We start from the raw sequence: 12,977 nt of genomic DNA, 5'->3' as shown, positions 1-12,977 counted from the left end.
ACACCTTAGACTTCTGTCGAGCAAAGGACCAGGAAGGATTCCCTAAAGGGTACTCAAAAGTAGACCATATTCACACTATCAATCAAGTGATAGAGAAATGTGCGGAATATAACCAACCCTTATATATAGCTTTCATTGATTACGAAAAAGCAATTGATTCAGTTGAAACCTCAGCATTCATGGAGGGATTATGGAATCAGGCTGTAGACGAGCAGTATGTAAAAATACTGAAAGATATCTATAGCGGCTCCACAGCCGCCGTAGTCCTCTGTAATCGATGGGGGCGAAATGCGAAAACACCCGTGTGCTTAGATTTAGGTGCACATTAAAGAACCCCAGGTGGTCAAAATTTCCGGAGTCTTCCACTACGGCGTGCCTCAGAATCAGAAAGTGGTTGTGGCACGTAAAACCCCAAATATTATTATTAGTTTTCCGTAAAGAAAGCAACAAAATCGCAATAAGGAAAGGCGTCAGACAGGGAGATACGATTTCTCCAATGCTATTCACAGCGTGTTTACAGGAGGTATTCAGAGACCTGGATTGGGAAGAATTGGGGATAAAAGTTAATAGAGAATATCTTAGAACCTCGCTATTCGCTGATGATATTGCCTTGCTTAGTAACTCAGGGGACCAATTGCAATGCATGCTCACTGACCTGGTGAGGCAAAGCAGAAGAGTGGGTCTAAAAATTAATCTGCAGAAAACTAAAGTAATGTTTAACAGTCTCAGAAGAGAACAGCAATTTACAATAGGTAGCGAGTCACTGGAAGTGGTAAGGGAATACATCTACTTAGGGCAGGTAGTGACGGTGGATCCGGATCATGAGGCGGAAATAATCAGAAGAATAAGAATAGACTGGGGTGCGTTTGGCAGGCATTCTCAGATCATGAACGGCAAGTTGCCATTATCCCTCAAGAGAAAAGTGTATAATAGCTGTGTCTTGCCAGTACTCACCTACGGGCCAGAAGCCTGGAGGCTTACGAATAGGGTTCTACTTAAATTGAGGACGACGCAACGAGCTATGGAAAGAAGAATGATGGGTGTAACGCTAAGGGATAAGAAAAGAGCAGATTGGGTAAGGAAACAAACGCGAGGTAATGACATCTTAGTTGAAATCAAGAAAAAGAAATGGTGGGGGGGGGGGCATGGGCAGGACATGTAATGAGGAGGCAAGATAACCGATGGTCATTGAGGGTTACGGACTGGATTTGAAGGGATGGGAAGCGTAGCAGGGGGCGACAGAAAGTTAGGTGGGCGGATGAGATTAAGAAGTTTGCAGGGACGACATGGCCACATTTAGTACATGACTGGGGTGGTTGTTGAAGTATGGGAGAGGCCTTTGCCCTGCAGTGGGCGTAACCAGGCTGATGATGATGATGAATCAACGCACGGACGAGGGTCCTTGTTAGGGGTTTCTGCCAGTATTAGCGGTGACGTGTACTCACTCTCAGCGGGCTCAATAACTCCCAACTCTAGCATGCGCTGTATCTCTGCCTCCATAATCTCTCTCTGTCTTGGAGGCACCCTGTAAGGCTTTGATCTTACGGGTTCGGTTGATGTCAGCTCTATTTCATGCGTTATTATTCTGGTTCTACCCGGCCGATCGCTGAATCTGTCGAGATATTCCCCTAACACCTCTTTTAGCTCATCTAGCTGCTCGGGTCTTAGCACGTGCGAGCTTACCGAATGTTTTACTACTTCGCCTAGGCCGATTTCAGAGTTGGAGGTCGCGCTATGCTCCTTAAACTTCCAGCAAATTTTGCACGTATTCAACCACTGTTGGACTCTCTCCTCTTTCTTCCCACATCTCTCTTAACATTCTCAGTGGAGAACGGAGTGTCCTCCCACACACTAGTTTTGCTGGCGAGAGCCCTGTAGCCTCATGTGGAACCGTTCGCAAAGCAAACAATGTTGCCGGCAGACATTTCTCCCAGTGCTTCTTTTGCTCGTAACAGAGCGCACGCAAAACTCGGTTAAGCAGTTACTGCCACCTCTCTACATTGTTTGACTGAGGGTGATAGACGGAACTGTGTAATAACTTTACCCCGCACTTCTGCAAGAATGTGGAAGTCAGTGCGCTGGTGAATCCTGACCCTTGATCCACCTGCATTTCCGCTGGAAACCCAACTCGTGCAAACACTGTCAAAAGCTCGTCTATTACTGTGTACACGCTGTGTTCTTCTACAACCTGTTGGATCCATACTACTCCGGTGAAGTCATCTACCGTCACGTAAGACGGATGGACAGTGTCCATCGTGGCGGCACTGTTTCTTAGCACTCGGCATGGTTTGCTTTTAACTTGCAGGTCGGGAAGATATGGGCTTAAAAGTTCCACAGTCTCGTCTTTTTCCTCTACGCAGGAAAAAACTACAATGGGCTTCCCGCTGTTTACAGCTATTTGTCCCAGTTGGTGGCATTTATAAAAGCGAATGGGTGTAAAAGATTCAAATTTTCTTTCCTGTGCTTTTTGTGCGGTTTCTCCGTTAAGTTTCTCCTCGCTCTTTTCTGCGGGCTTTCCCTCCACTTCTACAGACTCCGATCGTCTAGTCTGCGAACCCTTTTTGAATAGAAATGGTTTCCGCGGTCCATTTCGACCGTCCCAGTTTCCGTCCTCGCCGTTCAACTTTCCACGCGTTGCGTACTCTTCGGCTAATTCCGCCGCCCTTTCCACAGTGTTTACATTTCCTCTGTCTTGCACCCACAGCTTCACGGGTGGGATGCTTCTGCAAAACTGTTCTAGACACATGCATTCAATGATCATGTCTCTGCTGTCGTACGCTTCCGCGCTTTTCAGCCACTCGAGTAGGTTGGTCTTTAAGGCGTATGCAAACTCCGGATACCCCTCGCTATCTTTCTTGCCTGTGCTTCTAAACGTTTGCCGAAAAGCTTCGGCTGAAAGGCGGTATTTCTTTAGAAGACTGGCCTTGACCTTCGCATAATCATATGCATCCTGTGCACTGAGTCTTGCGATTACTTCCGCCACCTCACACGGCAACATAGACAGCAACCTCTGTGGCCATGTTCTCGGGCCTAAGTTCATCTTCTCGCAAGTCCTTTCAAAATTGCTTAGGGAACAAGCCTATGTCGGTCCCGACCTCAAATGGCTTTAATAGCCTGTCCATGCGGTATGATTCTACCTCACTTGATTGTCCCAGAGCCCCTTCACTTCCTTGAGACAACCCCAAACGTTTGCTTTCAAGTTGAAGTTGCATTTTTTTTTAACTCGCGATCTTTATCGCGTTCCTCTCTCTCTCTGTCCCGTTCCGTTCCTCTCTCTCTTTCCCGTTCTTCTCTGTCCTGTTCTTCTCTCTCTCTTTGCCGTTTCTCTCTTTTCTTTAGAAGTTCCAATCCCATTTCAGTTTCTTCCCCACTGGCCTGTTCGGAAATTAGCTCCAATAATTCCGCCTTTAGCCTTTCCTTGCGTACATCTAGGCCCAGTTCCTCGCAAACAATCAACAATTCGTCTCTCATTAGTCTCCCTAACTCCATGATTGCTGTGTTACTGCGTTTATCCTGCTCGCTAAATCTAGCTACGAAAACACAACCTAGCTAACACTCAACAGTCTAGCTTTCCTACTGTTCTAAACAGAACCACCACAAAATGAAGCCTATACAGTCAAAGCAAGAACCAAGCACTCACCGCAGACACAGCACCACGTCGCAAAGTCCATCTCACCGCTGTCAGCTAGTTGTTATGATAGGGGGTTCAGTTCCATCGCTCGTGATCCGTTGTCAAGATTGGAGTTGGGCATGAATTAGAAGGTAGCTGGCCCATGCCGTTGTCCAACTTATCCACGCTGAGGACGTTGAGGAAGGAAAGGACTGCTTCTCATCGAGAACGAGGAATATGGGGTTATTTACAGTATTTATATCAGTCTAACATGACTGCTTGAGAGAGAGTGTGTCTTGAGCAGCTGCACAACAGCGGTTTATAAACACTCGGTCCTCCCCCGATACCCAGGTGACGGAAACGGCCGTCCAAGCACCGTAGGCGAGTTGACCCGGCACCGTAGGGGCATTTATTCCCCGAGCTGCAGCGCGCCCGCCGGCTGCCCTTTGTCTGGCGTCTTGGTCGGCGCGTGGAAAGGGGTCTCAGTAGACGTTCCCGCGGGCTCATTACCAATAGTTCATCCGCCGAGCCCGTTTAGTCACAATGGCGACTTCGTCAAACTCGGCTCCAGCGACGGAGAGTCGAGGACGCACGTATTGTTGTTGACACACAGTCGACTTAGTCACGCCGTGGCTAGAGGTTTGCGGCGACGCTCCAGGAAAGTTGCCGCCACAGTCGCAACTGGCCGTCGAAACTTGCACTGCAGCTGGCGGTTCTTAACAGCATGCACAGTGTGGGACCCACACCAATCTAACCTGGCAACAGAACTAGAATCCATACAGAATCCTGCAGCAAGGTTCATTCATTCTGACTACTCTTACCACACTAGCGTTACTAAACTGAACTCATCTCTGAACCTTCCAACCCTCGAGCAGCACCGCAACACAGCAAGACTGTGCCTCTTTTACAAATTCTATCGCTCACTGCTTCACCAGACCAACATCACGCCTGCGCATCGCACTTCATCCCGTCATAGCCATTCGAAGGCTGTTTATCCCCCTCCAGCTCGCACCTCCGCTCATCTTAACTCTTTCTTGGTTAAAACAGCAAAAGACTGGAATCATCTACCTGCTGAAGCGGTGCACCACTCCAGTCATTCGTCATTCAAGGCGTTCATTGAAAATATGATCTAAATATGCCTACCCCTCATGCAAAGCCCCAAATGGGGTATTTGCTGTGGGATTTGAAAAAATTATTCTTTGTCGCATTACAAACTTTTATGATAAGCGCAGTAGTTTGACAAACTCGCAGTATGGTTTTAGGAAGGGGTGGTCGACTGAAGCCGCCTTGTTAGCCCTGAAGGAAATAATTTTGGAAAATATTAATAATGTTATACTGACAGCCGGAATTTTCCTCAATTTTAGTGAAGCATTTGACTCCATTGATCACAGTATTCTCGTTAGTAAGCTTTCATCATGTGGAATTCGTGGTACAGCTTTGGCTTTAGTTAAATCCTACTTAGAAAATAGGTACCAGTGGGTGTATATTAACAACCAAAGATCATCATTCTTACCAATTGCATGTGGCGTGCCACAAGGAAGTATATTGGGGCCCCTTTTATTTAATACTTTTATCAATGATATCGTAAATATCGACACCACAGTAAAATTCGTAATCTATGCTGATGATAGCACCTTACTTATTTCTGGGCGTAATAGCACACTAGAGCCAAAATGCAACGATATTCTTACTAAACTATCGGCATGGACTAGAGTAAATAAAATCAAAGTAAATCCAACTAAATCCAACGCAGTTATTTTTCGTGCTCAGAATAAAGTAGTTCCTCCGATGAATTCATTCATTTTTCAAGACCAGCTTATAGAAATAGTCACCGAGCACAAGGTTCTCGGTGTGTATTTTTCTGCCCATCTAAAATGGGACGCTCATGCTGTTTACATCTCCAGAAAACTGTCTGCAGTTACAGGTGTAATCTCACGCTGCCGTAGATTTTTTCCCACAAGCGCTGAACTACAAATATATTACGCCCTATTTCGTTCTCACAACTATTGTACACTGGTATGGGCAACAACAACTAAAAGAAATATGAACAAGCTTCTTGTATTGCAGAGGAAAATTATTCGCCTTATCGTTAACATTGAACAAACGTCGAGTGTTAGTCCCACAATAGCATCATTCAATTTGATCCGTGTAGATAATACATATGAATTTCGTTTGTTACAAATAATATACTTTTCTTTCAAAGGTATGAGTAATTTCCTGACACAACTTGCTTCCCTTGAATATTGTACACCAATAGTTAACACTCGTTGTACTGACACTTGGTCCTTACCACAGTTTAGAACCGATTACAAGCTGCAATCCTTGGCCCAAAATCTGCATTTATCTCAAAAAACATAAGGATGCTGCTGGTTTTCGTCGAAAACAACTGCGAACATACTTTGTGCACATGTAATCCGTATTTCTTCACATGTCGTTTAAGAAAACTTCTGTGTTACTGCTGTACTTGACTCGATTTGCTGACTACTTCTGTATTGTTATTGTTCTTTCGTTCGGTCTGCTGCTGCCATGTAATGGTTTCCTGTGCCTTCGTCAAGCTGTTCGTACAGCTTTTAGCCCAGGTGACCATCCAGATACTTGCTGGAGAATAAAAATATGATTTGAGGTACCAATAAATAAATAAATAAATAAATAAATAAATAAATAAATAAATAAATAAATAAATAAATAAATAAATAAATAAAACACTGCAGCTGAGAACTACATACCTGGGTAGGCGAGCGTTTGCCTCATATGGTAATGAAGTTGCTGAACGTAAATCTATAAAGCATTTGTTCTACTTGTTCCAGAGCTGCGCGTAGTATGGCACACGTTCAGGCTGTCGTGCGTGGATCACATTACTGTCATAGTTCTCCGTAAGCTGATCTTGCACATCTTCAGCTGCCATCACATCGAGGCACAGGCTGTTTGATATGCTACCACACTGGCTTGCAGATCCATCATTAGCTGCCAGTCCAGTTGCCACTGCGTTAGCAAAGGCTGTGTCTTTGGAAGAGACGCTTTGGTGGCTTGCGGCATTTCGCATAGCTGTAAAAACTTGTTCAGAAGCAAGAGTTAACAATCAAAGCGAACACAGGCAGCCCCTGAGCTTTACCTTTGCAGGTCATAACATGACAGAGATTTTATGCTGACTGATCTCAGCGTCACCCTCATTTGGATTTCAGTCTGAATGATCGCAGTGTTGCCATCATTTGTGGCATGAAACGCTAGTGACAAGTGAAGTGATGCCACTATTTTTGTGGAGGACAGTGTTGTGGAATTACCACTCCGGAGTTGAAATTACTCCGGAATCAGGCTTGAGGGGGTGCTGCTTCATGGAATGTCTTTTTTTTAAATTCCTCATTTTCTTTTTGTTACTGCTGCATAAGTGAGTCATATAACTGCAGGTAGGGCCTGAGAGTGAGCATAAGCATTTTTAAACTGCTTTGAGATTGAATTAAAATTAGATAGGGCGCAAGCTTATATTTGTCGAAAGTAGTCCTAATCGTCATCTGCTAGAAATGTTCACTTCTCTAGTCTACACCCCCATTGTACATCACTCATTCTCTTTCCCCCGCCCCCACACACACCATACCTCCCGAATATCCAAGTCATGCCTCGGATGAAATTCCACATATAACATTTTTCTTGCGGAGGTTTGCTAAAGCGTAGCTACAATAAGCACCGACAAGCATGAATTTTCGAAAGCATTGAGAACCCACAATCTTACATTGATACTGTTGTCAATATTTTGTCAGTATTTTGCTGAAGCACCGAGCCATTTAAGATTATTGCCATATCAAATGCTAATTCGACTTAAACTTGTATCGGTCTGCTATCTGGGATCCAGGTTTACGTAACCTTGCAGATGCAATAGAGTCTCTTCAGAATCGCTCAGCTCGCTTTATTATATCAAACTACTCCCGTACTGCCAGTGTTTCGCTGATGAAATCTAGTCTTGGCCTTCCGAACTTGCTCTTCAGAAGAAAAAAATTCACGTCTTTGCCTATTTATAAAATTTTTCTTTAACCAGTCACTGAAACACAAACTTTTAGCTCAACCATCATAAATTTGTTGTCTTTTTTTCCCTCGGTGTTCTCGAGAGGCAAGATCGCAGCTCGCGCTTATGCGCACCGCACGCGCGCGCGCGCGCCCAGATCGAGATCGCCACCAACCACGACGAATACTTCAAGCAGATGATCGAGCTGATCAAGACGAAAGAGACCATTGTCGAGCTCGTCATAGGCTGGATGGCCGTCCAGTTCACTGCGCAGTTCGCCAACCGACAGCTCATCGCCAACCACTACAACACTCTGGAGGGCATCGAGGAGCTCCACCGGAGGGACTGCTTCGCCTTCGCCAGCTACCTCATGGGGGCCGCCCTGTTCCTGCCATTCCTGGAGCGCTTCTACAGCGAACCAGTGCGCACAGACGCGCGCCGCATCGCGAGGGAGGTGCGCCGCACCGTGTACCAGAGGCTCGATCGCGCCACCTACCCGTGGGCCGAACTCGACGTGGCCTTCAAGTACATCGAGATAGCCCGAGTGGACGACATCGAGGCGAGGTTCGGAACCGCGTGACGCCTTATAGTAAAGTGAATGCGAAGTGAAAGCGTTTTAGCTTTGCGGCGGTACGCTGCGGTGTATGCGCTAATCCCAGAGTGGAAGCAGACTCGCCGCTCCTCTATTTGCCTAGGTACCGCGCCTCACGAGGAATAGTCGGGGCCGGGTGGGTGTCGAAACCACCGCCAAGTGAACCGAAAATCGGGCTGAACCTTTATTTTCTTGCACCTTCAGCCTCAAGCTAAGCGGCAAAACGTTTCAGCCATTGAGCAAGCGTGGCAGCTCGTAGAGCGTCACGCAGTAACCATAAAGTAAGGGATAGAAAGTCTATTTGCAACGACAATTGGGAGTTTTAATTTTTGAACACCCGAAAAAGCGCGACCGCAGGGAGTTGTACTCTCTTGTACTCTTTTGTAGTCCTTGAAATATGTACATTATCGTACTAATTTTGCTTTATATTCAGGAGTACAAAAGTACGGAAGCAATAAAGGGCGCGGGGTTTGCGGCACTCAGAGGCAATTAGTGCGCTAGTTTTAAAACTTACTCTTGTTGAAATTTCGGCGCTTTCTTACTCGAAACAGGTTCTCGAAATACCCGGAAATGGAGGCGAGCTTCTTAAAGAATCTGCGTGACGCGATTAAGGCCAACCACCGGGCGGACATCGATGACATCGGCGCGATGCCACAGCCATGGTTGTTTGAAAACGACTTCTACCATCCGCATATTAAGGGCGACCGCATCGACTACGCCCTCAAGCCGTCCATTTTGATGACGCCTATGTACCACATGACCGCGCCTATGCCGGTGCGGCTAGCCACCTTCGGCGTCGAAGTGGCCAAGGCAACGATCGAGTCCTACATGGAGCTTCGATTTCAGGGCCACGGGACAGATCTCCTGGACAAATTCCAATTCTGCTTCGTCGACATGAAGGATAAGCAGGTTGGTATGGCACTAGGATATCTTGGTGGGCCAGGTGGTGCATTTCTGTTGGCAGGGTGTGCAGCGCAAATGGACGCGACCACCCAAATATGCACGTACACAGGTCATGTCAACGCATCCTGGTGTGATTGCGTTTCTTTCTTTTGTTGTGATTGCGTTTCTGCCCATCATGTTAACATGTAGGTTAAAGTTTTTTGAACCCCAGCACACGGGGTACAAGACACAGGACACGCCTGGGTTACCAGTACCTCCAAGCTACTGGGCACAGTTGTTGGGAGCTTGGTTTAGCGGAGGCAAGGAATACACGTTTTGACAGCCTGAGAACGGAGAGTCTACTGTCTCTAAAATAAAGCAGGTTCGCGTAATGCCAGTGGTGATGCCCCTGTCTTAAAGCCGCTTCGGTTCGAGCTAGGGCAATGACCCCCACGGTGGGCACCACGAAGTGACGGATGGTTGCTACAAAGGCTCCTCCCCCTCCCTTCAGAATTCCGCAGGCTTAGGTGTGAATGGTCAAAGGAATGAAGAGTTGTTCTTCAAGGTAGGCTGGGTTCACACGGTCAAAACGACACTGTCTCTTCTTTGCCGCGAACCACATGAAAGGGGCCTTCGTAGGAAGGAGGCAGTGGTGGCTTCGTAGAGTCGTGTACGAAGGTACGGACGATCACTACACAGTTACAGAATGCGCACCCTTGTCAGTGCTCATGATAAACTCCAACCATGGAGCGACCGAGGGTATGGATATTAAGGGCTCGATAGAGTATCGAGGAAGACGAGGTGAAGTTCGAGCTCCGTGGTAAACAAGTTGATTTCTTGGGCATTTGTTTATTTAAGTGGTTGACCCCGTGAGGTAATCAATCCGACCAGTAACCTCGGGCTTCAGTACCGTAGAGTCCATCCTACTCGAAGATCACAATCCAAATTTGCTCTTTTTTAAAAATATCTATCGTAATTAATATAATCGTAATTTCTGACAGCAGTGACGTAGCCAGGATTCCACTTTCGTGGGGAGACACGCACTTGATGGAAGGCGGGGACCCGAGACAGTGGGTTTTGTCGCACGTTGTTTCAACTCCCCACCCGATAATTTTAGACACATTGCCTTCCCCCCAGGCGCGCGCCATAATTAACGCTTGTCCTTTTCCACGCTATTCCAGCGGCAAGAGGAGCGCACTCCCCAATGGATCAGTCTAGTGAAGACAAACATGGTGGATAGCTTTGCCCTGGACATCGCGCTCTTGGTGCTCAAGCTCGTACCATCCTTCGATGAGGACCGGCTGCAGAATGTGCCGCTCACAGGCCACCAGCTCTTCTACGTCGTCCACTGTTACACGCACTGCGCCGAAGAGAATGGCACGTCATTGTGCAACGACCCCCTGAAGCACAAGGAGGACTTTGCGAACGTCTTCTCTTGCCCTTCCTACAGCTACATGCGATTGGAGAAGTGCCCAAGCTTCTGACACGGGAGACCTCCACGGCACTGTATACCACGTGGTAGACCGCCATATAGTTTTCTTCTGTAAATATTATAACTGTGTTCACAAAACTGCGCTTCAAGCTATCGGCATGTTTCGGACATATCGACAGTGTTAACACATTTAGCGAACGTGTATAGGTTTAGCACGGGCTGAAGTTCTTGCTTCCCCCAGGTGATCAAAATACACAGTCATGCGAAGCCGCCCCGCTAAGCCGATCACGGGAAAAAGAAAGTAACAAAGAGGCTGCACTTTCCAGCGCTAATCCTTCCGAGATCATTCCATTCACACGGAAGGGTTAACGATGGGTTATGGATGAAACCGTTTAGCATAAGCTTGATGAGCTGGGGTAATTGTTTACGTTTGTCGCGTGGGAAGTGCAATTTCCTTTTTTTCTCATAACTTGTAAAACTAAGCCCCTCACCGCATTTGCCGCAGAACAAGTGTGTTTTTGGTGTGGGTGACGTACAGCGCTGCAAAGCTCCGGCGAGTCACGTCAGCCAGCCTATGGGGAATGAAAAGCGGCTGTACTTTCCCCAACTGCCCTCATTGTGCAGCGCTAATCTCTGTGATCATTCCATTCGCATGGGATATGGAATAGTAGTTGACGATGGAACGAACAGCGCATTCATACCGTGTCTCGTTCCCGACTGTGTGGTGTGACCCGTTAGTTTTCGGCGCACTGCCGGTATTGGACAGAGGTTCTGTTTTGTTGGGATGGACGTCTGCCCTATGCCTGCGCCCTCCTCCTTTTTGTAGTTTTTCGTCATTCGCTATACTTGCCGTGTGTATACAATCGTATCCGTTTTGATGCTCAACTGTGGGTACGTTTGAACAAGTGCAAAAGATGTGTACCGCTTTCTAATGTTCAGCACGCGTGTGTATGTACAAGCTGTTCCTCCTCTTGTTGAAAGTGTTCCGCGCTGTGCTGTGATTTTTCGGTGTAGCAGAGTGCCATATGAGTCACGCGCCCAGCTGGCGTTTGTGCGAAGAACCCTGTGGAATCGGCGCGCCATCTGAACTCTTACTGTGACGCGTATGCGAACGAAAATTGACTTTGCAGGGATAGAACGCGCAAGGAGCCTTGCGAGTGTGACCTCGACTTTCTACTTTTTTCATGAGGAAATCTTCTGTAGAGGACGGACTCTTATTCTCGTTTTGGCATCAATGTGGCACGTGTCTCAGCCAGAGTGCATATACAGACTACTACTGTCGACGGGGCGGTGCGTAAGCTGTACACTACCGCGCGGTGTATTTGCTCCGCACGTTCCGTGTGAGTTTATTGGTATTCCGTACCGTGATGATGACAAAAAGAAAAAAAAAACCTTACGTGTGCGGTTTCACACACGGCTTGTCGTCCTCGATGCTATAATGAACCGCTCGTTTGTCGAAACCTTCGGCTTGTTTTGTGCATCGGTGATTGGTACGTTGGAGCCTTGATAGCTTTCAACCACTGCACAACATTTATAGGCCACGCCAGGGCTCTTTAATACCGCCGATCACCGGTTGTTACACTATTGGCGGCTCTACTCTTGTCGCTTCGTCATTCTTTGCGCACCTTGCGCGGATTTCCTGACGAATCGTTAACAATGGCATCACGCCTACCGTGAGTGCAGGCCCGAGAGTTCATGAAATATAGTTTTCAGAACGATAGACCGGTGGTTACGTAGCTCCGGCATGAACACTCCGTGACGCCATGAGCTTTGGCGGCATCAGTGCCGGCCTGTAGCTATTCGTTTCATTGGTAAAACAGAGCTACGCTGTACTCTAAAACGTGGAAAGAGAGAAGTTGGGTAGTCTTGAGAGCTTTTGCTTGTCGCGAAAACGCCCCCACCCCGAGAACACACGTTGAAATCAATGACGTCACACTGACGTGCCGGCGCTTGGGTTTCCGACGCCAACTTTCAAGAAACGAAACTTTCGCCTTCATTTTTTGCCTTCAAGAATTGGTGTCCTGAAGTCATAACCTGGAATTTATAAGGTTATAAAAAGAGTAGCCATTAGTTGAGAAAAGGCACATAAGAATAGAAAAAAATTTCAGTGTGTTGATGAAAATGGACACAAACCCACATAGCACGAATCAAAATACATTTGGCGAAAAAGCTTTATAAAGTAAATCGCGTCCACTTTTGCACGAAGTCCTGAACGACAGAGTGAACCTTCCCGTCGCTGTATTTAATGGCATCTTCGGATGGTCATTTGGGAGTGTTGTCGTTGTCCTGAGTGGCCGTGGCACATACGCACAGTGGTGGATTTGCCAAGGATCGGGTGATTCAATTAGGTGCATAAAAACAATAATAACAAGAAAGTAATTTGAGGGTTGGAGTTTAAAAGTAAACGTTTTGTCTTCGGAGAAAAAAGGCAGTATTCAGATGAAATCCGGGTATAAAATAATAA

At 46.9% G+C, this 12,977-nt stretch overlaps 1 protein-coding gene across 2 annotated transcripts in view; it reads left to right on the top strand.

Moving 5' to 3' along the window:
* LOC142560794 (neprilysin-1-like) overlaps positions 1-11,964 on the top strand; it is a 63,227-nt gene extending 51,263 nt beyond the window's left edge. For both annotated transcript variants that reach the window (XM_075673148.1, XM_075673147.1), the window contains 3 exons: positions 7,765-8,171; positions 8,751-9,108; positions 10,263-11,964. In XM_075673148.1, coding sequence (XP_075529263.1) covers positions 7,765-8,171; positions 8,751-9,108; positions 10,263-10,565 — 1,068 coding nt within the window. In that variant the 3' untranslated portion in view covers positions 10,566-11,964. The remainder of the gene's footprint in view (positions 1-7,764; positions 8,172-8,750; positions 9,109-10,262) is intronic.
* The last annotated feature ends 1,013 nt before the right edge of the window (positions 11,965-12,977 follow it).

Source organism: Dermacentor variabilis, chromosome 10 (assembly GCF_050947875.1).
Source record: "Dermacentor variabilis isolate Ectoservices chromosome 10, ASM5094787v1, whole genome shotgun sequence".
Taxonomy (NCBI): domain Eukaryota; kingdom Metazoa; phylum Arthropoda; class Arachnida; order Ixodida; family Ixodidae; genus Dermacentor; species Dermacentor variabilis.
This window is presented reverse-complemented; position numbering and strand designations above follow the sequence as displayed.